General features: G+C 41.5%; 2 protein-coding genes across 2 annotated transcripts in view; one reads left to right on the top strand and one right to left on the bottom strand.

Moving 5' to 3' along the window:
* The first annotated feature begins 410 nt into the window (after nt 1-410).
* Nucleotides 411-4238, top strand: LOC133576274 (protein LEG1 homolog). The gene is made up of 8 exons (XM_061929379.1): nt 411-766; nt 1367-1453; nt 1980-2053; nt 2132-2236; nt 2344-2462; nt 2579-2720; nt 2845-2941; nt 4055-4238. The coding sequence occupies exons 1-8, from the start codon at nt 469-471 to the stop codon at nt 4204-4206; spliced, it is 1074 nt and encodes a 357-aa protein (XP_061785363.1). The 5' UTR covers nt 411-468; the 3' UTR covers nt 4207-4238.
* A 2352-nt stretch (nt 4239-6590) lies between these two features.
* The window catches only part of chga (chromogranin A), a 12437-nt gene continuing 4513 nt past the window's right edge, over nt 6591-14514 (bottom strand). Inside the window, exons 6-8 of the mRNA XM_061929908.1 lie at nt 13398-13505; nt 11012-11343; nt 6591-6979 (exon numbers count right to left, since the gene is read on the bottom strand). Coding sequence (XP_061785892.1) covers nt 6893-6979; nt 11012-11343; nt 13398-13505 — 527 coding nt within the window. The 3' untranslated portion in view covers nt 6591-6892. The remainder of the gene's footprint in view (nt 6980-11011; nt 11344-13397; nt 13506-14514) is intronic.

The following is a 14514-nucleotide window of genomic DNA, read 5'->3' as shown; positions in this document are numbered from 1 at the left end:
AAGTGTGTATTCCTGTAATATTCCATTTAAATGTTGTAGTATTATTTTACCTATTATTTTTATTATCATATGTATTATTTTATTTGCAATGTTTCTGTTGTTGCATCATGCTATATGCTTATTTTGATTGAAATTACTGTTTGTATTTGAACCATGTGAAGTACTTAGTGAGCTCCCTCTGCGAGAAGAGCTATATATTAAATGTACTTACTTACTAGGGCCAAAAGAAGGTTTAGTGGGACAGACTGACACCACTGCAGCATGAAAACATAAACGAACATTGATCCCAAAGTCAATAGTCTCGGTCTGAGGGTACACGCTCTTCTTATCTAGCAGTCACTGACCTCACATGGATGGACCAACATATATGATAACGTCCATGAGAAGGTCTATAAAACCCCCCGGTGTTTGCGCTTCACTTCAGTCCAGCGTCTCTGCTCTCGACTCCTTCTTCTCCAGCTTTTAGTCATGCTGCGTCTTCCGGTTTCCTGCCTTCTTCTGGCCCTGGCGGCGTCTATCGCCTCCTCGGCCGTCATAGTCGAAAACGGCATGCCCCTCATGTGGTCTCAGGCTGCTGCCCAGGTGACCGACCTGCCCGTGCAGAACGACATTGTGGTGGCCAATCCTTGGAACTTCCTGCACCGCATGAGCTTCTATCGCCTGATCATCACCGCCACCAACCCCTTCATGGGCTCCATGGGGAACAGCCCTACTGACAGTCCCTTATGGGGTCTGCCTCTGCAGGCTGGTTGGATGCTGACATCAGGTCAGTCCCACTTTGCAACCATCTTGGTACATATATCAGTTCTGTTCTGTTTCTGACTGCTTAGGCTTGTAATGAATCGTCGTTTAGTAATAGTATCTGAGGCCTAGACTACCAACAGATCAGGAGTCTACCCAGCAGGCACAAGACATTAAAACAACGTTGAGAGCTTGTTGAATTAGGTCTTGACGTTGAGCAACTCCAACTAAACGTTGAAACATCAACAACGTTAAATCAATGTTGGGTTCTGATGAAATTTGACCATTGAAATGTGGTCTTTTCCCAACCAACAAGGTGGATCCAACGTTAGACATCCACGTTGTCTCAATTTACAAATACTATTTTGCAACGTTGTTTCAAAGTCAGTTTTAAAAGGACATGTATGTATAATCAACGTTGTATCAATGTCATGTGCCTGCAGGGTAATATATAACTAAAAGTCTCAGTAAAAAAAATTAAGAACCCCCAATCAATCCACTGAGTAATTGTGTTTTTTACAGTTCACATACTTGGCGTGTAAGGTTTATAAATAAGAGCTCAGGTTCCCCTTTTGTTTATACATAAATAAACCCGTTTAAAACATCTGTTCTATGGCCTTCTCAGGACGTTTCGCTGACCCGACCGGCACCACAACCTGTGGCCTGCAGACCGGAGACACCATGTGCATCTCTCCCCAGAGCTGGTATGGCTGTAAGTACAGGATGCACAACACAGCAGCAACACAACTAATGTTACAGCGAACTGCTGAGTCAGCGTTAATATCGCTGATCAATTGCAGCTACTGCTATCTTGTGGAGTTTACTAAAAAAAAGTGTCAACAAGTTGTCTAAGCCAGTGGTCCCCAACCTTTTTGTAACTGCGGACCGGTCAACGCTTGAAAATTTTATTTTTTTTTGTCATAAAAAAATACAATCATGTGTGCTTACGGACTGTATCCCTGCAGACTGTATTGATCTATATTGATATATAATGTAGGAACCAGAAACATTAATAACAGAAAGAAACAACTCTTTTCTGCAAATTTTAAATGTTTTAATTTCTTGTGCGGCCCGGTACCAATCGATCCACGGACTGGTGCCGGGCCGCGGCCCGGTGGTTGGGGACCACTGGTCTAAGCCATAGATGTTAATATTGCTTTGCTGGTAACCTTGACAAACTCCGCAGTTATTCGGAGCATTACGTGATTACACAAAAAGTCTTTGTACTTGTCGCTCAGGTGTGAATCACTTTACATCCGTCCTGCCTTTCCTGTCTGCCGCCAAGCAAGGCTTCTTTGGAGAAGGAGTCCAGGTGTGGATTCACACAAAGTGGACATCAGAAATAAGGACACAGGACATGATGCTAATGGTTTACCTGTGATGTCCCCAGGTGCAGATGGAGGCGCCTGAAGGTACCGAGGACTACTGCACCACCTACGCCGACTGCACCGCTCGTCACACTGACATCATGGCTAAGTGGGACGCCTTCTTCCAGGTGTGAATGCATTCTCCATACTGCCATATTTCTACACTATTTAAGAGTCACAGTTGCTTTGCCGCCTCTAAAAGTGGAACTTTTAAAGTCTTTCCGCATGTCTTCAGGGTCTGAAGGCTTCCACCAGCTCCCCCCTGCCCGACAATGAGAAGAAAGACGCCATCCTCGGACTGTACTGGGATGCTCACATGGCTTCACTGCACGCCTCTGCAGCCTGCAACGCCAAGTAAGTGCAGCGTGGAAATGTGCGTTTCTTAGCGTGAACTCGCATGAATTAGGAACTTCCTGCTTCTTGCGTCGTATACTAGCTTGGATAAGTAACTTCCCCCTCTTTGCATCCAGGCAGAGTTACTACTCCGCACCTGAGGTCAGCTTTGCTACCAGCTGGATCAACTCTGCAGAATATGTGTCAGCCGCCAACTTCCAGTCCACCCTCGAGAGATCTGTGTTGTTCTTGACACCGCTGCCAGGCCGCCTTCTGCAGGTTAGGACCACCACTAGTGTACATCCGTCCATCCATCATCTATCTATCCACACATACGTTCATCCATCCATCCGTCCATCAATCTATTTTTCCGACAAACTGACGTTGTTTGACTTCCTGCTAGGAGGGTGACAGTCCACCCAACATTGCCGACATGACCCAGGAAGAGAACCACACTCTGAATGTCTTCTCCTGGATGAAGAACATGAACAGCATTCTGGGTAAGATGCGAGCCAAACTTATCGTTTCCTCAAATGGCAGCCTCCTCTCCATTAGACACCACGCCTCAAAGAATTGAACAGTGCTTTTGTAGACACTTAGACGCAAAAATACAGTATAAAAATATATTACATCATTACTATTTACATATGATATATATATAAACGCCTTACCTAAAAAATACAAGCTTGCGCCAGTGTGGCTGCAATTTTTGGTTGTATATAAATGAATAAACCAGGTATATATATATATATATATATATATATATATATAAAGTCTGCTCAGTGTTTTGTGGTCCGCCCTGGGACTGATAGGTTGTGAGTTCAAACCCTGGCCGAGTCATACCAAAGACTATAAAATGGGACCCATTACCTACCTCAGCATCAAGGGTTGGAATTGGGGGTTAAATCACCAAAATTATTCCCGAGCGCGGCCATCAGTGCTGCTCACTGCTCCCCTCACCTCCCAGGGAGTGGAACAAGGGGATGGGTCAAATGCAGAGGTTAATTTCACCACACCTAGTGTGTGTGTGTGACTATCAGTGGTACTTTAATATACTTTCCCATCTTAATTTCTAAAAAATATATTTTCATATTGTGTACACTTGTGACTACATTTTAGAAGTATTTCATTAATGTATCGGTCTGGGGGAGGGAAGGAGGGTGTTGTATGCATGAACATTACTCATGTGTGATCTGACAATAATGACAATTTTCTTAAAAGCTAAAAATAAAACTTGATTATATGTCGTTATTACTATAACCCAGTTATTACTTACGCTCTAATGACCGCCTCACCTCTAATAAATACACTGCAGTGTCATGACAACTTCTGCTCCCTTATTTCCTTATATACAAATATTAATGACATAATACACAGACAATGATATCCTTTACAGAAACTACAAAAGTCACAGCAAAGGCAATTTCTTCCAACTAGAACCAGATGAAGGCATGTACATGTGTGGGGGGCTTATTTGAGGCACGGCGTCTATTAGACCCGAGGCCATTGTTTAAGGTATTCTGTATTAACACTGTTGGTGTGTTTTACTGACATTTCGTTGTGAGTACAGTAAGAATAGGAGTACTGACATATATACACGGTGTGGTTGACAGGAGGATCGCTGGTAGGTATGTGGCGTAGCTCCATGTGCTCTGTGACCACCAGAGAGAAAGGCAGAGAGATGCTGGAGCAGCTCCTGCTGGACCCTCGCTTTCCTACCACCACTTTCCTGTCCATCATCACCAACATGGCCACCAGCTGCTAGTGGAAGGATGCTCAATAAAAAAACTCAATAAACATCAGTGAGGACCTCTTTTTTTTTTTTTACTTAACACTGCTGAAAACCAAAGAGTGGCTTCCCAAACTGCATACTGACCTCTTTCAAGCTCACACAATCATGGTGTGCAAGGCAGTGACATGACCATCTCCACTGGGATGAGGCTGAACTCCTCACTTATGGTGCTGCTCTATGCTTAAAATCGCTGTGTTTGGCCCGCGACTCATTTGCACATTTTTCACCTTGGCTCTTGGAGGCAAAACGTTTGGGCTTCCCTGAACTGGAGGATGAAACTGAGATGCAAATCTCGGTCACTTCTTTCACAGCTAAATAAATTGTTATAAAGTAAATGATCAAACACAATCAATCAAACAGTGTTGCGCGCGACCAGTCTTCCTCTCAGGGAATAAAACACACTGGTCAATCCCAAGTTATTTTGGATGACATGTATATGTTAAGTAAGAAGGACCACCGAGACAGAATAGTACTTGGCCAAGTTTTACTAAAGCTTTAGGAGACCAGCCCTTACAATGTGACAATAGCATCAGCAAGAAGAGTTCTAAATCCAAACAAAAAGAGTCAGATTAAGTAGCGCGAAAACAGCCCCTCACGCCCAGAAAGGAGCACTTCTAAGGCCTTCATAAGAACTTGCCAAAACAGCTCTGTGAGCCGACCAACAGGAGTCCTTTAAACGAAACAAAGAGTTTACTAGTGGACATAAGATAAAAGCACGGAGATCACGAGAAGACACACTACATAGGAAAATACTATCTGATTTAAACATGACTATGGATTAAAAAAGAATACTTAAAAATATCTCATTCTCACAGTAGCAAAAATTATTTTAGAAAAATCGATGATTATCGATAATGGGTTATGGGTTATACTTGTATAGCGCTTTTCTACCTTCAAGGTACTCAAAGCGCTTTGACACTATTTCCACATTCACCCATTCACACACACATTCACACACTGATGGCGTGAGCTGCCATGCAAGGCCCTAATCAGGAGCAAGGGTGAAGTGTCTTGCTCAAGGACACAACGGACGTGACGAGGTTGGTAGAAGGTGGGGATCGAATCAAGAACCCTCAGGTTGCTGGCATGGCCACTCTCTCAATCGCGCCACGCCATCCCCTAATCAATAATTAGAGTGTTTAGTTACGGAAACGTTACCACTGAATATGTTAACCAGAGTCAAAGTTACGATCAAAAGAGATTTGTTGATTATTTGAGATTGTCAGAGTTTGTAGTTGACGAACCCCAAGATGCAGAGATGGCAGCAGGCTTGGTACAATAAAACATGTTTTTAATGTTCAAAAATAAGAAAATGAAAACACGAACCAGAAAACAGGAAGCAGGAACAGGAGTCAGGATCCAGGGAATAGCTTAACGACAGCATACAGCAAACAACGACACGACAGGTAGTAACGACAATGATCCAGCAATGACTGGAGGAGAAGGCAGGTTTAAATAGTAGCTGGCTGATTGACACCAGGTGTGGCCAGGTGCCAATCAGCCACAGCTGAGGGGAAGCAGCACTCAGGGAGACACTCAGGAAATGAAGACAAAATAAAAGCGCTGACAGGAAACCAAGACAAACAGAGAAAAAACTTAAACATAGTCAAACTGTCAGGGACAAGCCTGACAGAGATTACCAGTAGATACCTTTGTAAAGCGTTGTTTATAAAAAAATAAAAATTTTGAACTACAGTCAACTAGGGAACGGAAAATTGCTGACTTTTGGTGCAAGCAGAAACGGATCAGGCACACCTCAAAGTTAATATTTTGTTTTAACTGCTAGCTTTTTAGCTAAATTTGCAAGTGTATGTCTCAGAAGTCAAATACTTTGTTATTTTACGCATGCTAACTGTAAGCGTGATAATGTTCAGGTGTTAGGATTCTAGCTATTTTTTGCTCATGTTGCAGTTCTACACCAAAGAGTCAATTCTGTTACTTATCTGGCTAGCGTGGCGTCAGCATTTTAGTCCGGCTTGTCTTTTTAAGCAATCACAGACAACATCTACCAAAACGCATGCTATTTTTAGTTATTGATATTATTTTTCATGGTTTGCAACTAAGTGGAAGTGAAAGCATGTAGCTACCTGACCACAAGTTCATTTATGACCAAGAATATTCATACAACACAGCAGCAACACAAGCAATATTGTGATAGCGGCGCTATACGGAGCGCAAATGTGAACAACACATCACTAAATGCCAACCACTGATCATACTTCTAATCCCGTGAAATTTATATCAAATAAAAATAAATTAAATTCATCACCATGTTTTTCCCCAAGTCATTGGCAGGATATGTTTAACTATAGGTTATCTCTATAACAAAATCTCTTCAAACAGACAATGTAAACGTGTTGAAAGCAACTCTATTTTATTGCATTAAATCTCTTTTACGCAAGAATTGATTCGAGCCGTTCAAAAGATCAACATTTTTCAGTCTGGTTTTACAATGAAGTGCTTTTAAAATAATAAAACGTGTTCTTTGTACGTTCGACAAATTAAATCAAGTAAAACACACAAGGACAAGTCGCAGAGGAAATCAAGAGTGAGGTTCGGTGTCACAAGAGAGGATGTTGGTGGTGACGTGTGGTGACATGGACCAGCACACTACCTTTAGGAAGGAGCAAAAGAAGGAGGAGGAGGAGGTCAACTCGTTTCAGCCTCGTCGAAGATCGTGAAGCTTCTGAGCCACGTTTTCCAGGTCGGACTCGATGGCGGCGAGCCTTTCAACATCTGCCTCCTGCTGATGTAATCACAAGAACATTTTGTTTAAATATACTAACATAAATCAAAACAACTCTTTCAAATATTTAAAAATGATTACAAACATTCTAAATAATAATATTAACTATTTACAGAGACTGTAATATCAAGAATTATGTACACGTTCTGTACTGATCTGTCGAGGGATGCACTTTGTCTAAAATGTTTATAAGTAAGTGGCCAACAGAGTTTAGTTTTCATGTTCCTTGGGTTGGTACATCCATCCATCCATTTTCTACTGCTTGTCCCTATCGGGGTCACGGGGGTGCTGGAGCCTATCCCAGCTGCACTAAGGCGGAAGGCGGGGTACACCCTGGACAAGTCGCCACCTCATCGCAGGGCCAACACAGACAACATTCACACTCACATTCACACACTAGGGCCAATTTAGTGTTGCCAATCAACCTATCCCCAGGTGCATGTCTTTGGAGGTGGGAGGAAGCCGGAGTACCCAGAGGAACCCAAGCACGAGTGCTAACCACTGGTACCCGGTAAATAATTACAGCATATACAGTCGTGATCAAAAGTTGACATACACTTGTAAAGAACATAATGTCATGGCTGTCTTGAGTTTCCAATACTTTCTACAACTCTTATTTTTTTGTGATAGAGTGATTGGAGCACATACTTGTTGGTCACAAAAAACATTCATGAAGTTTGGTTCTTTTATGAATTTATTATGTGTCTACTGAAAATGTGACCAAATCTGCTGGCTCAAAAGTATACATACAGCAATGTTAATATTTGGTTACATGTCCCTTGGCAAGTTTCACTGCAATAAGGCACTTTTGGTAGCCATCCACAAGCTTCAGGTTGATTTTTTGACCACTCCTCTTGACAAAATTGGTGCAGTTCAGCTAAATATGTTAGTTTTCTGACATGGACTTGTTTCTTCAATCAATCAATCAATCAATCTTTATTTATATAGCCCTAAATCACAAGTGTCTCAAAGGGCTGCACAAGCCACAACGACATCCTCGGTACAAAGCCCACATACGGGCAAGGAAAACTCACCCCAGTGGGACGTCGATGTGAATGACTATGAGAAACCTTGGAGAGGACCGCATATGTGGGTAACCCCCCCCCCTCTAGGGGAGACCGAAAGCAATGGATGTCGAGTGGGTCTGACATAATATTGTGAGAGTCCAGTCCATAGTGGATCCAACATAATAGCATTGTCCACACGTTTAAGTCAGGACTTTGGAAAGGCCATTCTAAAACCTTAATTCTAGCCTGATTTAAACATTCCTTTACCACTTTTGATGTGTGTTTGGGGTCATTGTCCTGTTGGAACACCCAACTGCGCCCAAGACCCAACCTCCGGGCTGATGATTTTAGGTTGTCCTGAAGAATTTGGAGGTAATCCTCCTTTTTCATTGTCCCATTTAGGGCACCAGTTCCATTGGCAGCAAAACAGTCCCAGAGCATAATACTACCACCACCATGCTTGACGCTAGGTATGGTGTTCCTGGGATTAAAGATCTCACATTTTCTCCTCCTAACATATTGCTGGGTATTGTGGCCAAACAGCTCAATTTTTGTTTAATCTGACCACAGAACTTTCCTCCAGAAGGTCTTGTCTTTGTCCATGTGATGTCATATGAAACAAAAATTGAGCTGTTTGGCCACAATACCCAGCAATATGTTAGGAGGAGAAAAGGTGAGGCCTTTAATCCCAGTAACACCATTCCCACCGTCAAGCATGGTGGTGGTAGTATTATGCTCTGGGCCTATTTTGCTGCCAATGGATCTGGTGCTTTACAGAGAGTAAATGGGACAATGAAAAAGGAGGATTACCTCCAAATTCTTCACGACAACCTAAAATCATCAGCCCGGAGGTTGGGTCTTGGGCGCAGTTGGGTGTTCCAACAGGACAATGACCCCAAACACACGTCAAAAGTGGTAAAGGAATGGCTAAATCAGGCTACAATTAAGGTTTTAGAATGGCCTTCCCAAAGTACTGACTTAAACATGTGGACAATGCTGAAGAAACAAGTCCATGTCAGAAAACCAACATATTTAGCTGAACTGCGCCTTATTGCAGTGAAACTTGCCAAGGGACATGTGACCAAATATTAACATTGCTGTATGTATACTTTTGACTCAGCAGATTTGGTCACATTTTCAGTAGACCCATAATAAATTCAGAAAAGAAGCAAACTTCATGAATGTTTTTTGTGACCAACAACTATGTGCTCCAATCACTTTATCACAAAAAATGAGAGTTGTAGAAAATATTGGAAACTCAAGACAGCCATGACATTATGTTCTTTACAAGTGTATGTAAACTTTTGATCGCGACTGTAATACTTTGATCAATTATAAAAACAATCTAAAATTTACTTTTATGTGAAAGTAAAAGCAGCCAAACTTGATGTTTATGCTAACACTTTGTATATACATACAAACCCCGTTTCCATATGAGTTGGGAAATTGTGTTAGATGTAAATATAAACGGAATACAATGATTTGCAAATCCTTTTCAACCCATATTCAATTGAATACACTACAAAGACAAGATATTTGATGTTCAAACTCATAAACTATTTTTTTTTTTTTTGGCAAATAATAATTAACTTATAATTTCATGGCTGCAACACGTGCCAAAGTAGTTGGGAAAGGGCATGTTCACCACTGTGTTACATGGCCTTTCCTTTTAACAACACTCAGTAAACGTTTGGGAACTGAGGAGACACATTTTTGAAGCTTCTCAGGTGGAATTCTTTCCCATTCTTGCTTGATGTACAGCTTAAGTTGTTCAACAGTCCGGGGGTCTCCCTTCTGCTATTTTAGGCTTCATAATGCGCCACACATTTTCAATGGGAGACAGGTCTAGATGGGAGACAGGTCTAGACTACAGGTAGGCCAGTCTAGTACCCGCACTCTTTTATTTTGAAGCCACGTTGATGTAACACATAGCTTGGGCATTGTCTTGCTGAAATAAGCAGGGGCGTCCATGGTAACGTTGCTTGAATGGCAACATATGTTGCTCCAAAACCTGTATGTACCTTTCAGCATCCGGAGGACACGACGTCCACAGTTTCCAAAAACAATTTGAAATGTGGACTCGTCAGACCACAGAACACTTTTCCACTTTGTATCAGTCCATCTTAGATGAGCTCAGGCCCAGCGAAGCCGACTGCGTTTCTGGGTGTTGTTGATAAACGGTTTTCGCCTTGCATAGGAGAGTTTTAACTTGCACTTACAGATATAGCGACCAACTGTAGTTACTGACAGTGGTTTTCTGAAGTGTTCCTGAGCCCATGTGGTGATATCCTTTACACACTGATGTCGCTTGTTGATGCAGGCTTAGCTGCTTACGTGCAGTGATTTCTCCAGATTCTCTGAACCCTTTGATGATATTACGGACCGTAAATGGTGAAATCCCTAAATTTCTTGCAATTTCTTGAGAAAGGTTTTTCTTAAACTGTTCAACAATTTGCTCACGCATTTGTTGACAAAGTGGTGACCCTCGCCCCATCCTTGTTTGTGAATGACTGAGCATTTCATGGAATCTACTTTTATACCCAATCATGGCACCCACCTGTTCCCAATTTGCCTGTTCACCTGTGGGATGTTCCAAATAAGTGTTTGATGAGCATTCCTCAACTGTATCGGTATTTATTGCCACCTTTCCCAACTTCTTTGTCACGTGTTGCTGGCATCAAATTCTAAAGTTAATGATTATTTGCAAAAAAAAAAAAAGTTTATCAGTTTGAACATCAACTATGTTGTCTTTGTAGCATATTCAACTGAATATGGGTTGAAAATTATTTGCAAATCATTGTATTCCGTTTATATTTACATCTAACACAATTTCCCAACTCATATGGAAACGGGGTTTGTATGTCGTGAGAAGTCAAAAGTTTTGGGACACCTACAGGAAGTGAACAAAAATGGTTCTTCTACACCAAACTCATCCAGGCATGCTTTTGCTTTGTGCACTAACAACGAAAATGTTATTTTATTATTATTATTATTTTATTTATGTTGCGTATGGTGTTAGTTGTACCTCTGTCTTCCGTACAGCACTGCCCGCCTCCTCTGGTCCTCTTCGAGCGATCATCTGCAGCTCCTTCTCTTCTGGAGTTCTGTTCCTTTTCATCTTCATCTCCTCCTTCTTCTTCGTCACCTCCTCTGCCTCTGACATCTCCTTTGAGTGATGAGGTTCTTCCTGCTGCTTTTCATCTCCTGATGATTTCTTCCTGCTCCTCTTCATTTCATCCTCATTCTCCTCCTCACTCTTTTTCTCCTCAGAATGGTCTGAGAAGAAGATATCAGATCTCTTGTCTTCCTCCTCTTCATCTTCACTGTGAAACTCTTTAGATTTCAATCCTTCAGATCCTATAGATGAAAAGGTAGAAAGTTATTATTTCATAATTTCTTCAACAATATCTTGTAATTTGAGAGAAGGCTACTGCGACTGCACTGTTGGGTTATTCTACACGAGCCATGGACAACATTTATGTAATCTGATCATCATTCAGATTAGAATGTTACTGTGTACATGGACCCTGGGAAAATGATCTGATTATGACGTGCATTTTCATGCATCACACCTTAAATCGGAATATTTTACTTTGACATGCGCAGAACCTAACATAAACAGAAAGATGTTGTATTATTTGTGCAATGGCGCCATCTTTTGGCTCACTGCAGACGCTGAAGAAGCAGTAGACTTCCACTGTTAAGAAACATGGCTTTGTGAATTTCTGCATGTCCAATTCTATCACAGTATTTATTTATTTATCCTTTTTCCTTCCGTTCACTACATTTGTTTTACCTCTCTTTTTTAAATGAAGCTGTTCTGTGCTTTTTATGTTGTGATTATGTACAGGTTGCGGCACGTCTTCATGTTTCAACATTCTGTGTATGTGTTTGAGGCTAGCAGTTAGCCCTTGGAGTAGATGTAATGTCGTGGACAAAACAGCTCGTTGAGACGACAACTGGATCCCTTCTTTTATTGTTACATCAACACATGACACTCCAGACCATACTTTTGTTTGTGCTAGTCTCATTTTAAAGCAAGAAACTCAACAGGACATAACGCTATGTCTGTACATGTTGCATGTGGGGAGGCAGCAGCAAGACAATCGCTTCCTTACGAGACTATTAAATTTAGTCCCACCTCTACCACCAAAGTATGGCTGACATCAAAGACATGCGCAGTAAGGATAATTCTAACCTGAATTTCGGAAGATGTATTTTCATGTGCTCCAATCCGAATGACTTTCGGCATAAACCACCTGTCTCGATCTGAATGAAATTTAGAGCCGAACTTGTTTGATCGGGTCAGAATATTCAGAATGGCATGTTAACATGAATGATTTTTATTCCGGTTAGGCTTTAAATCCGGTTAAATGTGTCAATGTGCAGGTTAATCTGCACTGTTGGATTAATCTAATTGTTGGGTTAGTCTGTTTTGTTGGGTTAATCTGCACTGGTAGATTAATCTAATTGTTGGGTTAATCTGCACTGCTGTCTCAGTGCTGAGTTTGTTTGCTCTGTTGGGTTAATCTACATTGTTAGGTTAAACCTGCACTGTTGGGTTAATCTGCACTGCTGACTCAGTGTTTTGTTTGCTCTGTTTGATTAACCTACATTGTTGGGTTAATCTACATTGTTGGGTTAATCTGCATTGTTGGATTAATCTGCTCTGTTGGGTTCATCTGCACTGCTGACTCAGTGCTGAGTTTGTTTGCTCTGTTGGGTTAATGTACATTGTTAGGTTATTCTGCACTGTTGGGATATATGCATGGTTGTCTTAATCTGCGTTGTTGCGTTAATCTGCAGTGTTGGGTTAATTTGTACTGCTGACTCAGTGCTGATTTTGTTTGCATTGTTGAGTTAATCTGCATTGTTGAGCTATTTTGCTCTTTTGGGTTAATCTACATTGTTGGGTTAATCTGCACTGTTGAGTTAATCTGCACTGTTAAAATTATTCTGCACTGTTGACTCAGTGCTGATTTTGTTTGCACCGTTGAGTTAATCTGCACTGTTTAGTTATTTTGCACTCTTGGGTTAATGGGAACTGCAAAAATAATTTGCACGTTTGGGTTAATCCGCACTGTTAACCTGCAATGTGGAGTTAATTTGCACTGTTGGGTTAGTCTGCACTGTTAATTAAATCTGCACAATTGGAATTACTTTGCACTGTTTAATTAATATACACTGTTGACTTCATCAGATAAAATGTGAAAAAATAAACAGATTTAAGTGTTGTAATCGCTGTGCAACAGAGACTCTAAAATCCATGAAGTAAATTAAAAGGTTTCACTTTACAATGTTTGACTTTAAATGCTATTTTTCATGCACTTGTTATTCTTTCAATGCACATCATTCATTTTGCTCATACATCATTGAACATTAAAATATGCCATGGTGTTTTATGTGACAACCTTTTTTCTCCTCCTCCTCCTCCTCCTCCTCATTCCCGGTCATCTTTCTTTTCTGGGACAGGATGGATTGCTCGCCAGGTCCTCCTAAAGCGTCCAACATGGATTGATCTGATAAAAAAAGGAGCCGGTGGGAAATATGATTTACTAGAAGAGATGGAATTTGCAGCGAGGTGGTTTCACTCACAGAAGAAGCAATTTATTAGCGAGATGACTTGGCTGCCTCACTAGCCATTAACAGAGGAGGTGATTGGATCAACAAAAAGGCAGAGCTATTGCTTTCAGGTAAAATATATTTTACATTATTTTTATAAAACTGTGGCTTCAATGGGAATGTTTTGTTTTACAATAATTGTCCTTTTCTTTTTCAGTTTATGGCTTTATTGTGACTTTTTTTTAATTGTAATGAAGTTAAAGTTGTACACTATATCCATCCATCCATTTTCTACCGCTTGTCCCTTTTTGGGGTCGCGGGGGGTGCTGGAGCCTATCTCAGCTGCATTCGGGCGGAAAGCGGGGTACACCCTGGACAAGTCCCCTCCTCATCGCAGGGCCAACACAGATAGACAGACAACATTCACACTCACATTCACACACTAGGGCCAATTTTAGTGTTGCCAATCAACCTATCCCCTGGTGCATGTCTTTGGAGGTGGGAGGAAGCCGGAGTACCCGGAGAGAAACTACGCAGTCACGGGGAGAACATGCAAACTCCACACAGAAAGATCCCGAGCCCAGGATTGAACCCAGGACTGCTCTGGACCTTCGTATTGTGAGGCAAATGCACTAACCCCTGTTCCATTGTGCTGCCGTTGTAGACTCTATATATATATATATATATATATATATATATATATATATATATATACACATATACAGAGTGGACCGACACCAGCAGATGACATGGCACCCCAAACCATCACTGATGGTGGAAACTTTACACTAGACTTCAGGCAACGTGGATCCTGTGCCTCTCCTGTCTTCCTCCAGACTCTGGGACCTCGATTTCCAAAGGAAATGCAAAATTTGCTTTCGTCAGAAAACATGACTTTGGACCACTCAGCAGCAGTCCAGCTGGTGTCGGTCCACTCTGTTTCCTGAGATCCAGGGTCAACGCAGC

Source organism: Nerophis lumbriciformis, linkage group LG34 (assembly GCF_033978685.3).
Source record: "Nerophis lumbriciformis linkage group LG34, RoL_Nlum_v2.1, whole genome shotgun sequence".
Lineage (NCBI taxonomy): Eukaryota > Metazoa > Chordata > Actinopteri > Syngnathiformes > Syngnathidae > Nerophis > Nerophis lumbriciformis.
The sequence above is the reverse complement of the archived record's forward strand: the minus strand, read 5'-3'. Positions and strand labels throughout refer to the sequence as shown.

Excerpts from the sequence above, each read along its gene's own strand:
- LOC133576274 (XM_061929379.1), top strand. The coding sequence starts at position 469 with ATGCTGCGTCTTCCGGTTTCCTGCCTTCTTCTGGCCCTGGCGGCGTCT. Across the intron at positions 2,054-2,131 it reads TCTTTGGAGAAGGAGTCCAG|GTGCAGATGGAGGCGCCTGA; the intron begins GTGTGGATTCAC and ends TGATGTCCCCAG. Across the intron at positions 2,942-4,054 it reads GAACATGAACAGCATTCTGG|GAGGATCGCTGGTAGGTATG; the intron begins GTAAGATGCGAG and ends TGTGGTTGACAG.